We start from the raw sequence: 18,968 nt of genomic DNA, 5'->3' as shown, positions 1-18,968 counted from the left end.
CTTGATCCAGCACTGATATATTCTTTAGGGTATGTTCACACAAACAGGATCTGCAGCAGATTTGAAGTTGCAGATTTGAGGTAAATCTAATCTGAGCCATGAAATCTGCTGCAGATCCTGTACATGTGAACGTACCCTTAGACAGATATTGTTTGTTATATACAGTAAATAGAAATATAACAAAACATATCGAAAAATATCTTTCAACATATATGCAGAAAAATAAGGCTGGGTTAACACTACATTTTTGCAATCCGCTTAACGGATTCGTTTTTTTTTTACTGACAGAAAACGAATGGTGTGTATTGTGCATACAGCAGAGCTGCGTATGTATAGGTATAAGATATTGTCACATAGAGTGTTAAAGAGTGTCTCTGTCATTTCTATAGACTTCACTGCATTATTCCCTTTACAGCCTTAGACCACCAGGGAAATTTAATTAGCATGTAACATTTTCCCCCTGTTTTTAGTTGTCTAAATTAGGGGTGCATCTTCTAGTCAGACGCGTCTTATAAGGTGAAAAATACGATAACACATTATGGATGATAATGTTTTTTCTCCATTATTATTGGATTTAGAAAAATAAATACTTTATTACAATATTAGTGTTACAATTAAAAAAAAAAAAAAAAAAAAATTGTGATTTTAATGTGTAGTATAAGGTACTTTCTTATACTACAACAAAATGTTTTTTTTTTGTTGTTGTTTTTTTTTTTTAGCAAAGGAGTAGTTTCCTAAAAGTGAAGCCAATTATATGTGCACCAGAGACATAGACCTAATTTTACTGAAGACCAGAGTTGTACAGGAGCCAATCTGTGGCCAGTATTCTTCTCTTAATTTATTAAGCGGACTCATAGGACTTTTGATCTTTTTGATCGTTTTCATTGTTTTCATCTCAATATGACGACTTCATATTTTCTGTTTCTCACTGACAAAACCTTTAAGCTTTTTGACCTATAATGGATCAATTTAACATTAAGTAAAATGTCAAAAATAAGAAACTCTACATAGATTTAAAGAGTTTCCTTATCTTCTTTTCAGTGTAATACTGGCTTCACACATGGCAGTTGTTGGAAAATATCATACTGTAACTTTTATGCCCAAACAAGTGGTGGGTTCATCAGAAAAGAGAAGTACAAGTCCCCCCTTTATATTTTCCATTGAATTGTTTTTTTTTTTTTTTTGGGGGGGGGATTGTGGGTACAGAGTCACTTTAGGCATGCTCAGTACATACTCCCTTAGCAGTCAATAAGGCATCTCCGAACACCTGTTTCTTAGACTCATGTACAATAAAGCAAATTTCTAAATTGCTGTTAGCGGAGCAGCGGCCCTATAATCACATACAGTGAAAAAAAAGAAACAGGTAAAAAAGTACCCCTATTTAAGTTACAGAATTAAAAAAAATATGTTATACAGTTATACAAGAACCACAATACCCCCCCCCCACTATCTATTATTAGACATACAAGAAGGGGGGGGGGGGGGGGTCTTCAAGATACAACCCTGTAGTGGATGCATTGGAAGTCATTGATATAAAATTGTACTAGCAACTTTTTTTGTAACCTAAGAACACGTACTGCATCAAAGAAAATAAAACCTGATTAAACCTTATAATGTAGGAGGCATAAAAAATTTTTGTACTTTGTTGCACTTGATCCTTTTTTTTTTTTCCATCTGAATAAATAACTTTTCACAATTTGTCAAACACCCGCTGTTTAATTGTAGAATACAAATTTTTAATGTCAACCCTGTTTTTTATTTTTTTTTTATAAGAAAATAAGACATAAAATATATATTGTACAAAAATCGACTGCTGCTTCTGGACATGATGTTTTTTTTATGGTAATGTAAAATCTGTCTGTAATAAAATGAACAGAAACACAGTTTCTTTTTGTTAGCTAATGATGACTCAGTATGACTTCCAGAGCTGTGATATTTGGTGGCTAGTGAAATGGGTGGCAAATGAGGATGTATAGATTTTTTTTTTTTTTCTTTTTAACAATTGAACATTTTCATTATAAACCCTGTTTTTTTGTTGTTGTTGTTGTTCATGACATGGAATTCACTCATTTCAAACATACTAGTGCAAAAAAATTGTGCAGAAATATTTTGCAACACCAGCTGAATGAAAAAAATTTGCAAACCGCCCAATGCACCAATAGTGTCCCAGAAATCTGGTTGCTTTAAACGGTTACAAAGTGTCATTGATTTAATGGTAAAGCATTTTTTTTTAAATGTGCAACCAGAACTCGGGTTGTCCTCTCCTTCCGGTACTGTGTGTCATTCAGGACATTCATGTTTCTTGGAATACAAAAAAATATAGATGTACTGTCGTAAATCCATCCAACACAGTACATAGATGATCCAAGTGCCCAAAATATTGCAATGAAAGGCCTTCTGCCACATATACAAGGTGTCAAAATAACTAAGTGGCGTAACTCCATGGTCTTCCTGAAGTATTCTTTGATGGTAAGCAGCGTGCAGCCAGGCATTGTGATCCTACAGGAAATGAGGGGACGTCCTTACTTGATCTTCTGAAGACTCAACTCATTGAAATCAAGAACTAGAGATGCATGTACCGTTTGCTGATCAATGGTGTTAAAGATTGCAGCAGCAAAGCCAGAAGGAATAGATATTGGTTTAGGGCACCAATGGAATTTCTGCTTGTCCATCAGAGGTATGGCTATGAATCAGTTTTTTATGGGCACCAAAGGCTATACCACTGTGCAAACTGTGTTTAGTGTTGTGTCAAATCTAACAGCTTTTGCCTCTGTGGGTTTTAAGTTTGTATCGTACATTGGGTTTTCAAATGATGCTTGTCCATTACTGTTTTCATGTCCAGCATATCCATTATACTGCACTTTGGGTCTTGCTCTGTCCAATAGAAACAAGAAATGAAACAACAAAACGTTTAAATACATATAAGCTAAAGTAAGTGGCCTGTAAATGGAATTCATTTATGAGAAATAACAGCACTTGAAAAATAATACAGGTTAGTAAAACTCTCACAAAGTCCATAAGGCTAGGTTCACACAACATTTTTCTTAACCGTCGAAGGCCGTCTTTTTTGAGGCCAAAATTGTATTGCCAAATCACTGACGTCGTTGCAAAATAACGGACGTTATTTGACCTCAAAATGACGTACGTCCAAAAAGACAGCCGTCAAACGGCCAAAAAAAGATGTTGTGTGAACATAGCCTAAGACAGTAGAAGTTATACATTTTGTGGGGAAAAGTAACCAGTGCATCATTTATCATTGGGAATGCTTGACTATAATTGAAAATAATCTGTAAGAAAAGCCTATTGGAGAGTCTTTTTTTCCCTTCAGTTTATGTGATTTGTGATCATGAAAGTAATTCCTATAAAATCAATACTGTGAAGACACATTAGCAGTACAAAGCATTTCAGGAACATTTGATTGCACGGAGCATCACAGCATAATGCTGTACAACTGATCATATAACAAACCGGGTAAAAAACGCCACATTGTAGGTAGAGTGTTTTATATTCTTTAAGGGAATCTGTCAGCTGCAATTCAAGTTTCAAACAGCTAGGATAGTGTCACAGCCTCGGGACTTACCGAGGACAGAACGAGGAGGAACAGGTACGGCGCTAAACAGCACAGGTCAAAGATAATGTAAGCAGCAGTAGTTTAATCGTCTCATGCAACTATTGCTGCTAACATTATCTTTGACCTGTGCTGTTCAGCGCCGTTTCTGGTCCTCCTTGTGTTGTCCTCAGTAAGTCCCGAGGCTGTGACACTATACTGCCCACTCACGTCCTCGATCCCGTGGCTTAGGATCCTGGACTGACCCTCTGGATTGGCTGCTGCGGCCTCCCTCTATCTCCATTGATAGCGATCTCAAGAAATTGTACTCTTTGTACAACACGCAAAGGTGAGCATACCCAATCTTGCCATTTTTTGCTGCCTATGTCCTTTACGGTATGACCCTATGGTGCCTCTCATATCTTTCTAGCTCATCTACCCAGTTTCAGGCTGTGTTCACACAACGTATATTTTCGTAAAACGAAAATATACGCGACTTTGCTGCCTATGGGATCCCGGCCAGAGCGGATACACATAGCAGCCGCAAACAACTGACATGTCAGTTTTCTGCGGCTGCTATTCCAGTTTCCCTTTACACCATGTTTGATAACTTTCCCTCCATGTGTTTCCTTCATCTAACAGCTATCTAACAGCTGTTACACAGAAATATTTATCTGACAGATTTTTGAATCCAAAGCCAGGACTATAAACAGAAAACAGGTCATAAAGGAAAGACTGAGATTTCAAATGCATTCCTGGCTTTGGCTTCAAAAATCAAAAGGACCTTTAGCAATTTGAAACATGAATTACTACTGACAGATTCTCTTTTTTCTGGCATGTTTCATGAAAAACACCATGCATTAAACCACTTTGAGGTTAGTGTTCGCACTACTTTTTTATTCATCCATTTTTTATTTTTTTTTTGCAAAATCGGATGAAAAAAACGATGGAAAAACTGATGCATTTGTGAGCATCTGTTTTGATCTGTTTTGATCTGTTTTTTCATCGACTTACACTTAAATAAGGTTAGCAATGGTTCTGTGTACGTTAAAAAAACGATGTATTTTGATCCTTTTTTTTTATATAATGGAAGTCAGTGGAAAAACGGATGCAAACAAATTATCTATTTTTACTTTAAAAAGTAGTGTCAACCCAGCCTTACAAACTCTTATACATTTATTCAAACTAAACTTAAGTTAAAGTAAAGTTAACATGGGAGCCATGTAATCAATAAACATTGGTGACCAGGAACTTGATTAACATTGGAATGGCAAGGGAAGTGGATTGGTGTGGTGAGTAATTCTTTCCCCGCTTTTTTTAAACCACTTTGCCCCTTTTATAAATATATACCCCTTTAATCTACATAGTTATATATTGTATAAAACATTTCTCTACATAAAGCAAATCACAGCACAGACAACACCAGGGTGGCAAAAGAACACAATCCTGTATGTATCCCTTTACAGGTGTAATAATAGTCTTCCATCAAGCTTTCTGTAGGATTCCGTTGGATAGGAAAGGCAGCAATTTAGCAGATGTCAAAAGTAAAATATAAAGGTAAGGAAATTGGTGCTGTGTTGTGTGAGAGAAGATTTCATGAAGACTTAGATGATAAGCATAATTTTCCAGTACGTAGTGGACTCTGAATCTAGAGAGGAGATTGAAGTTCTTAAACATAAAACTATCTTTACATTAATTATTTCCCATAATGCTTCTAATGAAAGCTTGAATAGATACTTATTATAAAATGAGTTCACAAGTCTGTCTATTAACATATGCATATATATATATATATATATATATATATATATATATATACACTGTATGGCTATGTTCACACTGCGTATGATTCTGGCATTAGTGATGCGTTCGCTTGAAAGTATACGATATACGGCCGCACAATGCACACTACATATGAGCTTACGGCCGGATCGTATACGGCGCCGTGAAAAATGAACAAGACCATTGTTTGAGGACGGAAATGTTGAAACTTACGGCCGTGGATTTCCATGTGGTCCCGTACGGAGTACTTATTTCAGCCAAATTGAACTTGATTTTCTGATCTGTGTGGTTTACGGGGATGGGCAAAGATTTCCAAGTAAATGACCTGTTTCAGATCGCTTCGAAACAAGCTAGGGAAGCATAACTGTACTACGGGCGTATGTTCGCGGTTCGTACGCACCCAGCCGCATGTCTATTTTTCCCACGCCCGTAGTTTCAGCCACACATGTACGGCGGCGTACGAAATGAGGCCGGAATCATACGCAGTGTGAACATAGCCTATGGCTGTATGCGTGTACAGTATTAGCTCTTCTCTTATAGTTTGCTCGAGTGCTCAACGTGAGCAACAAATCCCATTGAAATTAATGGGAGACTTGGGCATTTAAAGGGGTTATCCAGCGCCACAAAAACATGGCCACTTTTCCCCCTTCTGTTGTCTCCAGTTCAGGTGTGGTTTGCTATTAAGGTCCATTTACTTCAATGGAACTGAGTTTCAAAACCCCACCCAAACTGGAGACAACAGTAGGGGGAAAGTGGTCATGTTTTTGTAGCGCTGGATAACCCCTTTAAAGGAGTTATCCAGTCTACAAAAACATGGCAACTGTCTTCCAGAGAAAGCACCACTCTTGCCTCTAGTCTGGGTGGAGGTTTTGTAACTCAGTTCCATTGAAGTGAATGAAATTATTGCAAACTGCACCTGACCTGGAGACAAGAGAGGTGATGTCTTTGAAAGAAAGTGGCCATGTTCTCGTAGCGCTGGATAACCCTCTGCTCGGCAGAGCAAAGTGTGCCTGGTTAAACTATTATTTTTGTATATTTTATATATAATTTTTGTATATTTTGTTTAAACTTCCCTTTAAGAGATGAAATATACAAAAATTAGATTATAAAAATGCAATACATTTAGCGGAGAAATTGGCGGCATATTGTGATTGTCTCCCAGTGCTGTGCAGAATAATGATGAGGATTTGTGGCTGTGCCTCCTGCTTCACCCTCTCTTCTCTCTGCTCCTCTGGTCTCTCTGTTTCTCGCACTGTTCCTCCAGACTCTGTTCCTCTCACTGATCCTCTGATCTCTCTGTTCCTCTCTCTGCTCTTCTGGTCTCTCTGTTTCTCTCACTGCTCTGCTGGTCTTTCTGTTCCACCCACTGTTCTTCTGGTCTCTTTGTTCCTCTGACTGCTTTTCTAATCTCTCTGTTCCTCCCACTTTTCTTCTGGTCTCTCTGTTCCTCTCTCTGCTCCTCTGGTCTCTCTGATCCTCTCTGTGCTCCTCTGGACTCTTTGTTCCTCTCACTGCTTCTCTGGTCTCCCTGTCCCTTTTACTGCTCCTCTGGTCTCTCTGTTCCTCTCACTGCTCCTTTGGTCTCTCTGTTCCTCCCACTGTTCTTCTGATCTCTCTGTTCTTCTGGTCTCTCTGTTCCTCTCACTGCTCCTCTGCTCTCTCTGTTCCTCTCACTGCTCTTCTGGTCTCTCTGTTCCTCTTACTGCTCTTCTGGTCTCTCTGTTCCTTTCACTACTCCTCTGGTCTCTCTGTCCTCTTACTACTCCTCTGGTCTCTCTGTTCCTCCCACTGTTCTTCTGGTCTCTCTGTTCCTCCCACTGCTCCTCTGATCTCTCTGTTCCTCCCACTGTTCTTCTGGTTTCTCTGTTCCTCCCACTGCTCCTCTGGTCTCTCTGTTCCTCTGGTCTCTCTGTTCCTTTCACTGCTCCTCTGGTCTCTCTGTTCCTCTGGTCTCTCTGTTCCTCTCTCTGCTCCTCTGGTCTCTCTGTTCCTATGGTTTCTCTGTTCCTCTCACTGCTCTTCTGGTCTCTCTGTTCCTTTCACTGCTCCTCTGGTCTCTCTGTTCCTATGGTTTCTCTGTTCCTCTCACTGCTCTTATGGTTTCTTCCTTTTTCTCTGTCTCTCTCTCTCTCTCTCTCTCTACTCAACAGCTAAATAACTAAAATTCACTCAAACACAGAGTAATACTTGATCAAGCACTATACTCGCCTGAGCATGCTAGCTGAACACTAATCAGAACTTTTCTAAGAGTTTCTAAGAAGTAGGTATCAAAGGTTCAGCTTTGAAATTCTAAAGCAAGGGTCACAGGAGAGTTGAACAAAGGCCCCATTGGTCACAAAAGAAAGACATCAAATTGGAGCTCAGAAGCTTAAAGGTGTTGGCCACTTTGTTGCTAATACTAAGCAATGTTTGTTAATGATGATTATATGCTTCTTATTAATGCATATTTGAAATTTATTTTGGGCCCCTTTTTATTTAGTTTTAAAGGTACGCCCTTAGCTATTTTGCCTTCTATACCATAAAGATGACACTTATGTGCATGAGATCGCTGCAAATGGAGGGACGTGTAATAGTGTATATTCATCTCTGCCAATTTATTGTCCATCCATTTGCAGCCATTATATGAATGGTAGTGCAGTCAAGTAATAGAATGCTGGAATGAGGGAACATGACTCCAAAGCTACCGATGACATAGAAATTGTTTCATACACAATCCTAGTGCAGAAAATAGTCTGCACTTGGAATGTCCCAGGTTAAACTAACATAATCTAAAGAAGTGTCCTTTCTTATCTTTAAAGTTGTACTCTGACGAAAATCTTTTTCAGTCAAATCAACTGGTTTCAGAAAATTATACAGATTTTTAATTTATTTCTTTAAAAAAAAAACTCAAATTTTTCAGTACTTATCAGCTGCTGTATGTCCTGCAGAAATTGATCTATTCTTTCCAGTCTGACACAGTGCTCTCTGCTGCCACCTCTGCCCATGTCAGGAACTGTCCAGAGCAGCAGCAAATCCCCATAGAAAACCTTTCCTGCTCTGGACAGTTCCTGACATGGACAGAGATGTCAGCAGCGAGCACTGTGTCAGACTGGAAAGAATACACCACTTCCTGCAGGACATACAGCAGCTGATAAGTACCGGAAGACTTGAGAATTTTTTTATCTTTCTAAAACCAGTTGATTTGAAGGAAAAATATTTTTGCCAGAGTATCCCTTAAATCATTGCTTAAAGCGCAACTATAAAATATTTTGACCATTCAGTTTTAGTTAGCTTAGGTCATGATAAAACTTTTTGCAATATACATTAATAACCTAAAATGAACAGTTTTTTTAAATACATAAGGCTGATTATCCCCTTATAGCTATCTCTGGCTCTGACTTATTTCTACATTCCTGCTGGACACGCCCCCTCCCTGGCGATTCGTCCTGAGTGTACAGACTGTGACAGGAGGATCAGATAACAGCCCTGACACACAGAGAGAAACAGAAACAAATCCTACTCCCCTCCTCCCCTCACCTCCTAGCAGCACGTTCTCCCCCCTCCCCTCACAGAGGTGGCTTAGCAGAGCTGAGGGTGTTGTGTGTGAGGAGCAGCGCAGGGGAGGAGATGGATGGAGGGACAAGTACTCAGTGCTTCACCCACGGGGGGCATGCCAGCCATGACTCCAATGTACTGCATGAGGGAGAGTGTGTGAGTCACTGAGGGGAGGACTACAAGTCCCAGTACAACACAGCTGTAGTGCTTCCATAGTACATATAACATTCACTATCAGATGTCTGCAGCAGGTGCCCCCACCTCCATGGCTGACATTATCCTACAGTGTAATGAGAGCAGATGACTGTATCTAATCCCACTGTGTGTGATACCATCTGCTGGAGCTCTGTATCTAATCTTACATTGTGATACTGTATGCTGGGGCTCTATCTGATCCTGCTATGTGTGATACATCTGCTAAGGTGCTGCTCAGTGAATGGAGGAACCCAGCCAGGGAGATGGGGGATAGGCCACGCCCACTTTCTCTCAGCCAGAAGAAAAGTTCATTTATTCCTCTGAGCCAAACAACTGGCGATATCTCAGTGAGCGCACACGCTATCAATGCAGTTTAGGGCTCTTTTTAAAAGGTAACACGAGTGCTTTTTATTTGAGGAATTTCATTTTTTTGGCTACTGAAATTATAGTTGCGCTTTAACATATCCTAATATGTGTATCATGAGATGACTAGTAGAGAAAAAAAAATCCAAAAACATGACCAGTAAAGTTTTCACTATGCATACAGAAACACTAGAGTATAACATGTAGCATCCTTTAAAAAGGAGCTATAAGCTCTTATGACATATCTGATTTGATAAACGCCTGTATTCTTCATACAAATAATAATAATAATAATAATAATAATAATAATAATAATAATAATAATAATACACAATTCTGGGGCTTCTTCCCTTAGAACTTGGTGGAGGGAAGGGTTTTCCCTGTGTTATTTCTCCTGAAAATGTATGAATAAATTGACACCTGGTTACCGTTCCCAATATCACAGAGTTCTAAGAAAGGATGTCCCAACATTGTCATTTCATAGGAGAATACATTTATTTATAAAACAAACATGTCTAGAGAGCTTATAGGTCCTATGAAGGTACAGAGCCATTTATTCCAACTTACATACAGCTGTTTCAGGCTTATGTGCCCTCATCAGTGCACGATATTGAAATCATGGCTTCTGTGGTATAGGGCTTGGGTATTAATCTGTAAGTACAAATACAAAATGGGAAAATATTAAACTGATGATTATTGAATTGTTCAAGGGATGGATATACATGTTTACTCTTTATTCTCAATTAATCTTTTAAAGAGGTACTCCGTAGAAAATCTTTTTCTTTCAAATCAACAGGTTTTAGAAGGTTATATATATATTTGTAATTTACTTTATTTGTAATTTATTTAAAAATCTCCAGTCTTCCAGTACTTATCAGCTGCCATATGTCCTGCAGGAAGTGGTGTCTTCTTTTCAGTCTGACACAGTGCTCTCTGCTGCCACCCCTGTCCGAGACAGGAACTGTCCAGAGCAGGAGAGGTTTTCTATGAGGATTTGCTACTGTTCTGGACAGTTTCTGACATGGAAAGAGGTGGCAGCAGAGAGCACTGTGTCATACTGAAAAGAATACAACACTTCCTGTAGAACATACAGCAGCTGATAAGTACTAGAAGAGTTGAGATTTTTAAATAGAAATAAATTACAAATCTATATAACTTTCTGAAACCAGTTAATTTGAAAGCAAACCATTTTCACCAGAGTACCCCTTTAAATACTTAATTTTAGAATGAAGATGTTTCAAGCATCCCCTCTTCAGAGCAGTGTTATACTTCTTCACCTTACGCTAAACAAACTTGTCCTCTATGGTGATCTTTACTAATTGGAATAATTACAGACTCACACAGGAGCACAATATCCACTGCCTGATCATCAGATATATCGTCCTCTAAATGCTTCACCAATGACTAGTTACTTTTACTAAATGATTGTGAAGGTGTTTGTGGTCGGTTGTAGTTACCCTTAATAAATTAATGTAAAGGTGTCTGAGGAGGTAATGAACTGTGTGTACTTAGTGGGTATTTTCCCGAAATGAACAAAGTTTAAAAGTAGTGATGAGCGAATAGTGAAATATTCGAATATCCGATATTCGTAGAAATATCTCCCCGATATTCGAATATTCGATCAATTCAATTCAATCCAGTTAAAGTCTATGGGAATAAGTATTCGTTTATTGAAAAACATCTATTCGACCACTTGGAAGAAAAAAACGGAAGTAGGGGGATTTGAACACTTATCGAATATGTATCGATTATTCGGCGAACTATTTGATAATATTCGATAGATTGAATACCTTACTATTCGATTGAATATCTATTCGATCAAACAGTATTCGCTCATCACTATTTAAAAGCATTTGTAAAAAATAATAATAATAAAAAATATAATAATAATAATAATAATAATAATAATAATATAAAATAATAATAAATAATTAATAATGGAAAGAAATGAAATGAAAATAATATTGAAAATAATGTTTCAAAATAGTAAATGGCCAAATGATTACTTATAAGCATTATACAGCGTCATAACATGATATATAATAAGGGCATAATAAGGGTTATATTTACCTGTGTTTATAAAGATAAAATGCAAATCCTGATAATATAAGTGCGAAAAATGGTACCAAGATTGCAGCTGCTACAGAACTGCTGTTTGTGCCATAGTAATTATTGGAAGAGTCACTGATATTAAGCGGATCTGTAACAAAAAAAAAAAACACACATTGTTAACTTTACATTTTTCTCTTTATCAAGTATTATTAACTGACATTTACTCCAAAAAGCCGGTCTGCCTAAGAGTGTCGGCCCCCTCTGTCTGCTTCCCCAGGCAGGACCTAATAGCCTTCAGTACATTGCAGACCTAAGGGGTTTGGACACATTAGTCCAGCATTCTCTCTCATTGCTGGTAAAACAAAAAGAAGAGTCTGTTATTTCTTGCATAATGATTCCTCTTTAGAGAATAGAGAGAATCAGAACCAATTAAATGATAACAGCCAAGCAAAAAATTAAAGGTGTCTTTTGTTTGTAACTCACTAATAGAAGCTAGACAGAGATGCAGAGATCAAGGGCACCGGCTAAATGACAGCTTAACAAAACTATGGCATCAGTATGTCACACTTTAGTAAAAAAAATATTCCAATATACTTTAAAAAAAAAAAAAAGAGAAGTTAGTAAATGTCCACTGATGATTTTTTTCGCCTTTTCTGTATCATTACAACTTGATGCGTTGAATTAGTAGTAAAGTACTGTACGACTACCATGCATATATTGAAAGGCTCCGAGATTTCCCCCTAGACTTGTAACAATATTGTTCTATTGCTAATTAGCTGCAGTAGGTACACGGAAGATTGTACCAGCGGAATCTATTCCAGCAGTTGTTCTTTTCTCTAACATATTAGTGAACCATTTTAGCATGAATTAGATATTTTTAGCCATTCTGTAACAAAGATGAAAATGTCAGGGCAATTCATTAGTGATGTAAGGAGTTTTCTTGTCGGTCTCGTTCAGAATATTCTATTATCCTTCTCAGATATAAAACTGTGCATAATCGGTACACATTGTTAATGGAGTATTTATTTTTAGATTTAAATATTGTTATTATTCTGATTTTAATGTATTCATAGTATTGGGGGAGGATGAATTCAAAGCATAGTAAATCTAGAATCCAAGAATTTTCTACTTTAAACAATCTTAACAGTCTTTCAACGATTCACCTTATGTGTGAGATGGGCTTAAGTGATCTTAAAAGGATCATAATAACGATATAATAGATATAATAACTATAGAATAATAATAGCAAAAGAGGCTATAATTTGGAGTTACACTGAACAATTAGTGAAGAAATGTGGAATTACTGATGGGAAACAAATATTACTCCAGGAATACTGCTGATAGGTTAGCATTATATGATAAAAACATAAAATCCAGAGTGCGCCTTAAATACATTTTCATTGAAGATTTGAAAGGTCGGTAACTTGTGTTGTGTAATAAAGTTGGTCTTATTTGGGCAGATATGTTAAAGATACAAAGGTACGGTAACGGTGGAATGAAAAAATATTATTTTTATTAAATCTAAAAAAATATAAAAATAGTTAGTATTTGTGTGTTGCAATTCCTTGACCTTTTTATCACACTATTTATCACTAACTGAGCACAAACGGCAAGGTCATTCTGCAGACATAAGGCAACAATTCTAACTAATATTTCAGAAGTAATAATCTATCTTTAGTGACACTTTTGACCATGTTTGTCCTTGAACGGCCTTGTCTTAGTTCTTATCGTTATAGTGGAATCAGTCCCTTGAGCATACATTGTCATACAAAATTGGTTTTGTAAACATTTTTCAAAGATTGGTAAGGGGAAAGCCGGCCCATGGACTCTTGTTTGGAGATTGCTGGGTACTGAACGGTTGCTTCAGTAGCCATACTACCCAGAGTAAGCTTTGTCTCCCTACACCAATCACCGAAAGAAGAGGAAGAGGACGAACTCTTGATGTCCACTTTAACTAAAGTGGCTCTAGGGCTCCTGTTCATTGTTTGAATGGTACAGTTCCATACATTTTGTTGTGTTTTTTTCTGCTACCTTAGGTCAGGAGAAAAGTGCACTGCAAAGAGGTTGAGGACCAGCTGCTATCAGCAATCAGGTCCTCATTGTTAATAATGGACGGCATAAAAGTCCTTCCGCCCATCATTAACCCCTTAAATGCAGCCCTTAAATTTCACCACAGGATAGGGGAAAAGTAGGAGGTCTCAGGGAGTCTGACCTCTGTACCCCTCACTGATCTCCATATTGGGACCCACCGGCTCTGTAATAAAAAGAGTTGTGGGTACGACATGTGAGCCACGGCTCTATGAAGCAGACGGGAAGAGCCGAGTATAGCGCTCTTCCAGCGTACTTTGCTCTTTCCGTCACTGCATAGGAATGAATAGAGCCGTGGGTCATATTCATAATAGAGCCGGCGGGGAGATCAACGGGGGGCCACAGAGGTTGGACCCCTCAACCTCCTGTCGGTCACAAGTGCTCAGTGTGAACCTGCTCTTATCTGTGTAGAGCACAGGGCGCCAATGTCAATTCTTTGTGTTCGCTGGCAAATGCCATTCACCCTGTTGGGCTATAAGTATTACACTGACTTGTGGATGTCAACCCTCACACTTCCCTCATGGAGTCTATTTCTGACAGTTATATGGATATTAGTGGCTTGCTGGATTTCCTTTTTGAGGCCTCTGGCACTGATCGTCCTTGCACAAAGAAGGTCTGGTCTGTTGCCCTCCTACAGCCGCCACCATGTCTCCTGGAGCACTGGCCTGGCTCCTGGTATATGCTCTGGACACTGTCCTGACAGATAGAGCTAACCTTCCCATCAAAGCTCACATTGATGTGCCATCCCGGATGAGCTGCACTACTTGAGCACTTATGCTACCTCTAGGCGCCAGGGCAATGACTAAATGCAAAAGTGACCAAAACAATTACCAAACTGGCTGAGAACAGAGCAATAGTCTGTGGTGATCATCTGCAAAACTACTCCTTTATAGGGGTTGTCTTGATAGGTGCTTTTCAAATCTGCCTGTTGCCTGTTCCATTTGCACAACAGCCAGAGGAATAGATACAAATTCGGCATAGCTTCATAACTGAACGGGTTGATTTTTCAAAGGTGTGATTGACTTGGAGTTAGAATGTTTTGTTTAATTGTTCCCTTTGTTTTTGAGCAGTAGTGCAAGAAGTGAGTGTAACATCGCAGAAACTTTTATTGATATGTTTTTTTTCCCCAAGCTATCTTGAAGTGTATTCTGTATTATAGTCCAAGGTTGTACTTTCAGTTCTGCTAGTCAAAAGCGGAACCAGCTTGTCAACAGACTCATCTATTACAGTTTGTCTACATTTTAATGAAGAAGCATGCTCATTTACACAACATGCCTGTTTCCCTGATGTAAACTATACACTTTCCAGAGTCATTACATAAAAACAAGTCATCAGACTACCCTGTTGAATAAATTAGAAGGGTATGCCGCTCAAGGCATTGCTAATTTCTTACTCAAAAATAGAGATGGAGACGGAGAAGTCCGACGAAAATTTTTATTAAAGTATTGTATTGCCCCCCAAAACTTATACAAATCACCAATTTACACTTATTACGGGAACTGCTTATAAAGTGTGTTTTCCCTGCACTTACTACTGCATCAAGGCTTCACTTCCTGGATAACATGGTGAGGTCACTTCCTGGATAAAAATAGTGATGTCACTTCCTGGATAACATGGTGATGTCACTTCCTGGATAAAATGGTGATGTCACGACCCGACTCCTAGAGCTGTGCGGGCTGTGGCTGCTGGAGAGGATGATGGCAGGGGGATGCTTAGTGTCCCTCCAGTGCCCTGTGTCCCTCAGTGTCCCCCTGCCATCATCCTCTCCAGCAGTCACAGCCACACAGCTCTGGGAGTCGGGTCGTGACATCACCATTTTATCCAGGAAGTGAAATCTCTATGTTATCCAGGAAGTGACATCCCCATTTAATACTTCTATGTTATCCAAGAAGTGACATCACCATGTTATCCAGGAAGTGACATCACCATGTTATCCAGGAAGTGAAGCCTTGATGCAGTAGTGAGTGCAGGAAAAAAAAAAACACTTTATGTGCAATTCCTGTAATAAGTGTATATTGGTGATTTGTATAACTTTTGGGGGCCATACAATACTTTTATAAAAATGTTCACCGGAACTTTAAAGTTACCATGTTCATTTGTTTAAGGTTCTTTATTATCCTCTAACCATACGTAGGGACGCTATAACCTGATGACAGATTTGATTCCATTCAGATGTAACATAGAAATATAGACTAAAACCACTTGGTCGATCTAGTCTGCCCTTTTAAAATGTATTTTCTAATTATCCTACAATAGTGCTTTCTGCTGCCATCTTTCTCTGTGACAAGAACTGTCCAGAGCAGTAGCAAATCCCCACAGAAAACTTCCACTGCTTTGGACCATTTTTGTCAGGGACAGAAGTGGCAGCAGAGAGCACTTTGAAAAGAAACTCCACTTCCTGTAGGGCATACAGCAGCTAAGTACTAGACGACTTGAGTTTTTCTTATTTATTCGCAAATCTGTAAAAATGTCTAACACCAGTTGAATTGAAAACTTTTTTTTCTCCGAAGTGCCCCTTTAATGTAAACTAAATGATAGACCAAAGCATAAAATCTACAAAATCAATCATGTGCATGTAAACGGATTCTAAACCTACACTTTAAAAACCTTTCTCTTGAAAATTAACCCCTTAATGACCAGGCCAATTTTAGTTTTTGCACTTCTGTTTTCTCCTCCTCAAATTTAAAAAGCCATAGGACTTACATTTTTCACCTACAGACCCAGATGGGATCTTATCTTTGCCAGCACCAATTGCACTTTGCAATGAAAGACTTAATTTTTCCATAAAATGTGCTAAATGAAAAAAGGAAAAGCTTAAAAAAAAGGAAAGCTTTTTTTTTTTAATTAATGTGTTGCTTTATTATAATTGTTATAGTGCTTTTATTTTGTGGTCCCCTATTTGACCACTCCATGACAGCTAAGAGCCGAGGTCCCTAATAGCAGCTGGAAGAGACACTGTACAGAGAGGGCTCTCTACAAGAGAACTTCCTCAGGGTCCCTCTTGTTATTGGTACCAGGTACGTTATGGGTCCTTAAAGGGGTTGTCCAGCGAAAATCTTATTTTTTCAAATGAACTGGGGGCAGAAAATTATATAGATTTAAAATTTACTTCTATTAAAAAAATCTCAAGTCTTCCTATACTTATCAGCTACTTAATGTCATGCAGGATATGTTGTTTTATTTTCAGTCTGACACAGTCTGCTGACATCTCTGGTCGAGAGAGGAACTGTCCAGAACAGGAGAGGTTTTCTATGGAGATTCATAGATAACCGAGACAGAGTTCCGGTCTTGGCCAGCAGAGAGCACAAATCTATAATACTTTCTGATATCAGTTGATTTGAAAGAGATTTATTTATTTATTTTTTGCTAGACAACCCCTCTAAGGTGTTAAAACAAATCAAATTAAAAAAACAAAAACTTGTTTTCTCTATGAGTTTAGTAATATAGCAAGTTTTTTTAGCACCCTGAAAAAGCTTATTCATGTTATTCTCATAGCATTGTACTGTTGGGGGTTGGGCAAACTTTACAGGCAAACGAACAGCAGGTTGGAAGACTTGCTATAGCATGCTATTAGTTTCCCTTTAGGTTGTCTCTGATCCATTACCAATGGACAAGAAAAAAAATCTTACGTTGTCTTTGAAATATAAACTTGCCAAAATTCTTCGATTGTATATCGCCTTGGTAGTTAAAAATACTCTTCTCTCTCCCAGAGGATACCTATTAAAAAAAAAGTCCAGATTGTATTAGTGCCGTGGCCTATAGCATTAGGGTGGCACAACCTCTCCATCCCTCCTCCCCGCACTCTTCATTATTAGGAATGCTCCAGGCAGATATTCTCCTATTTATCAGCTGTGTGAGCACGGCACATGGGCTGGATCGTTAAGGTACCTGTGCAGTGTTCACTGAAGAATAATAGGAAAAATCCTGCCAGTGGCATTCCTAATGATCCTAGGGAACATATACTCTAGGCCACGCTAGTTTGGCAGAGGGCTACAAGTTTAAAGTTGTTTTTTAGGACAATACCTGCATCACCTGCCAAAAGGACCCCAGGACAGATCTTGGATTAAAAACAGCTATCCGAAGGTATAAGGGGTTTGGGGGGGACAGATTGTGGGTACAGAGTCGCTTTAAAGGGAGTTTGCTGGCCTTGGTTGATTCATCTCTCCCTATACCCAAACTGGAGAGATTTATCAATCATGGCTGGGAGACACCACTGGGGCTGCCTCAATGATTTGTGATTAAGAGAGGGTCCCTTTAAATTCATAAAGTTTTTTAATGTTTTGTGGTAGTTTTTATGTGAGTTTAGCCAGAGGGAGTTTTTATGTGAGTCCAGATGTCAGGGGTGCTTTTGGCAAGCCTAGGTGGCGGCTCGGCTCATGTCAATATAATATAACAGAACACAGATAAGTTGGCTGTTTTTTAGGTGTTTCACTTCTAAAGATCCCTAGAAAGTACCCCAAGATTGTCCATACGATAAGCCTGCTGTTAGAGCACACTGTTTTCGCAGCAACAGTGTTTGCCATATTAACGCAAATGTATACATAGATATAAAGTGTATTAGGTATAAAAATAGCTATAAATAATTAATTTAATAACTGAATACTTACATATCCATCCATTGCCCAGTTATCGTTTTGAAACTTTTTTATTAAAACATCTGAAGGGCCTTTTATCTGAAATACTTTCAAAAGCAAGTGGGCTTCTTCTTTCTTATACACACCTGATGAGAATATAAAATGTCAGTAAAGTGGTATGTAGAAAGCAGTCCTGAATTCTTCCTTCTCATTAGAGATGAGCGAAGCAGCCAGAAATTCGTTTCGTGAGCTTCACAAATTTCGGGTCCAATTTGTTAAGATTTGTGAATCAAATCTCAATGAATTGCATTAAAACAGCCAAACTATAGTAGCTACAACAACTATTACAGAAGGGTAAATTTGTTAAAGCATGTTGTAGTAAAATGTCAAAATGACAATTAAAAAAAATATCAATCAGACTGTCAATCCAATTTCTGCCATTCCTCTCCTCTCTGTCCCTATATCTCTCTGTTAGTCTCTCCCTGCTCTGCTGTAACTGCCTGCTGCCATCCTGCTCTCTCCACTTCTCTGCCACCTCCGTTACTGAACCGCCTTATATAGAGGGGGAGGTGCTGATATCACAGAGGGGCCTGCAGCTGATTGAACGGGCACTGGAAATTATGGTTAATCCCTTTCACCAGCTCAATGATGCTCCAAACAGCATGTGCGGCCGCTATATATATATATATATTTTTAGCAAACTTCCTTAACGAATAGGCAGGATTTCACTTCGCTCATTTCTACTCCTCATACATTACTGTATACTTTAGAGGAGAGGGTAGAATGCATATGCTGATAAAAATTAAAAAGCAAAAAACACTCCTTATGTAAAT

The 18,968-nt window shown here is 38.5% G+C and overlaps 1 protein-coding gene across 1 annotated transcript in view; it reads right to left on the bottom strand.

The window, feature by feature from the left end:
- Positions 1-2,714: 2,714 nt before the first annotated feature.
- Positions 2,715-18,968, bottom strand: part of CSMD1 (CUB and Sushi multiple domains 1) — a 946,348-nt gene continuing 930,094 nt past the window's right edge. Inside the window, exons 67-70 of the mRNA XM_069973446.1 lie at positions 18,169-18,281; positions 17,191-17,278; positions 11,492-11,621; positions 2,715-2,874 (exon numbers count right to left, since the gene is read on the bottom strand). Of these exons, the coding sequence (XP_069829547.1) occupies positions 2,715-2,874; positions 11,492-11,621; positions 17,191-17,278; positions 18,169-18,281 (491 nt within the window). The remainder of the gene's footprint in view (positions 2,875-11,491; positions 11,622-17,190; positions 17,279-18,168; positions 18,282-18,968) is intronic.

Source organism: Dendropsophus ebraccatus, chromosome 6 (genome assembly GCF_027789765.1).
Source record: "Dendropsophus ebraccatus isolate aDenEbr1 chromosome 6, aDenEbr1.pat, whole genome shotgun sequence".
In the NCBI taxonomy this organism is placed as follows: Eukaryota; Metazoa; Chordata; class Amphibia; order Anura; family Hylidae; genus Dendropsophus; species Dendropsophus ebraccatus.
Note: the sequence above shows the minus strand (reverse complement) of the source record. Positions and strands in the feature narration are given on the sequence as shown.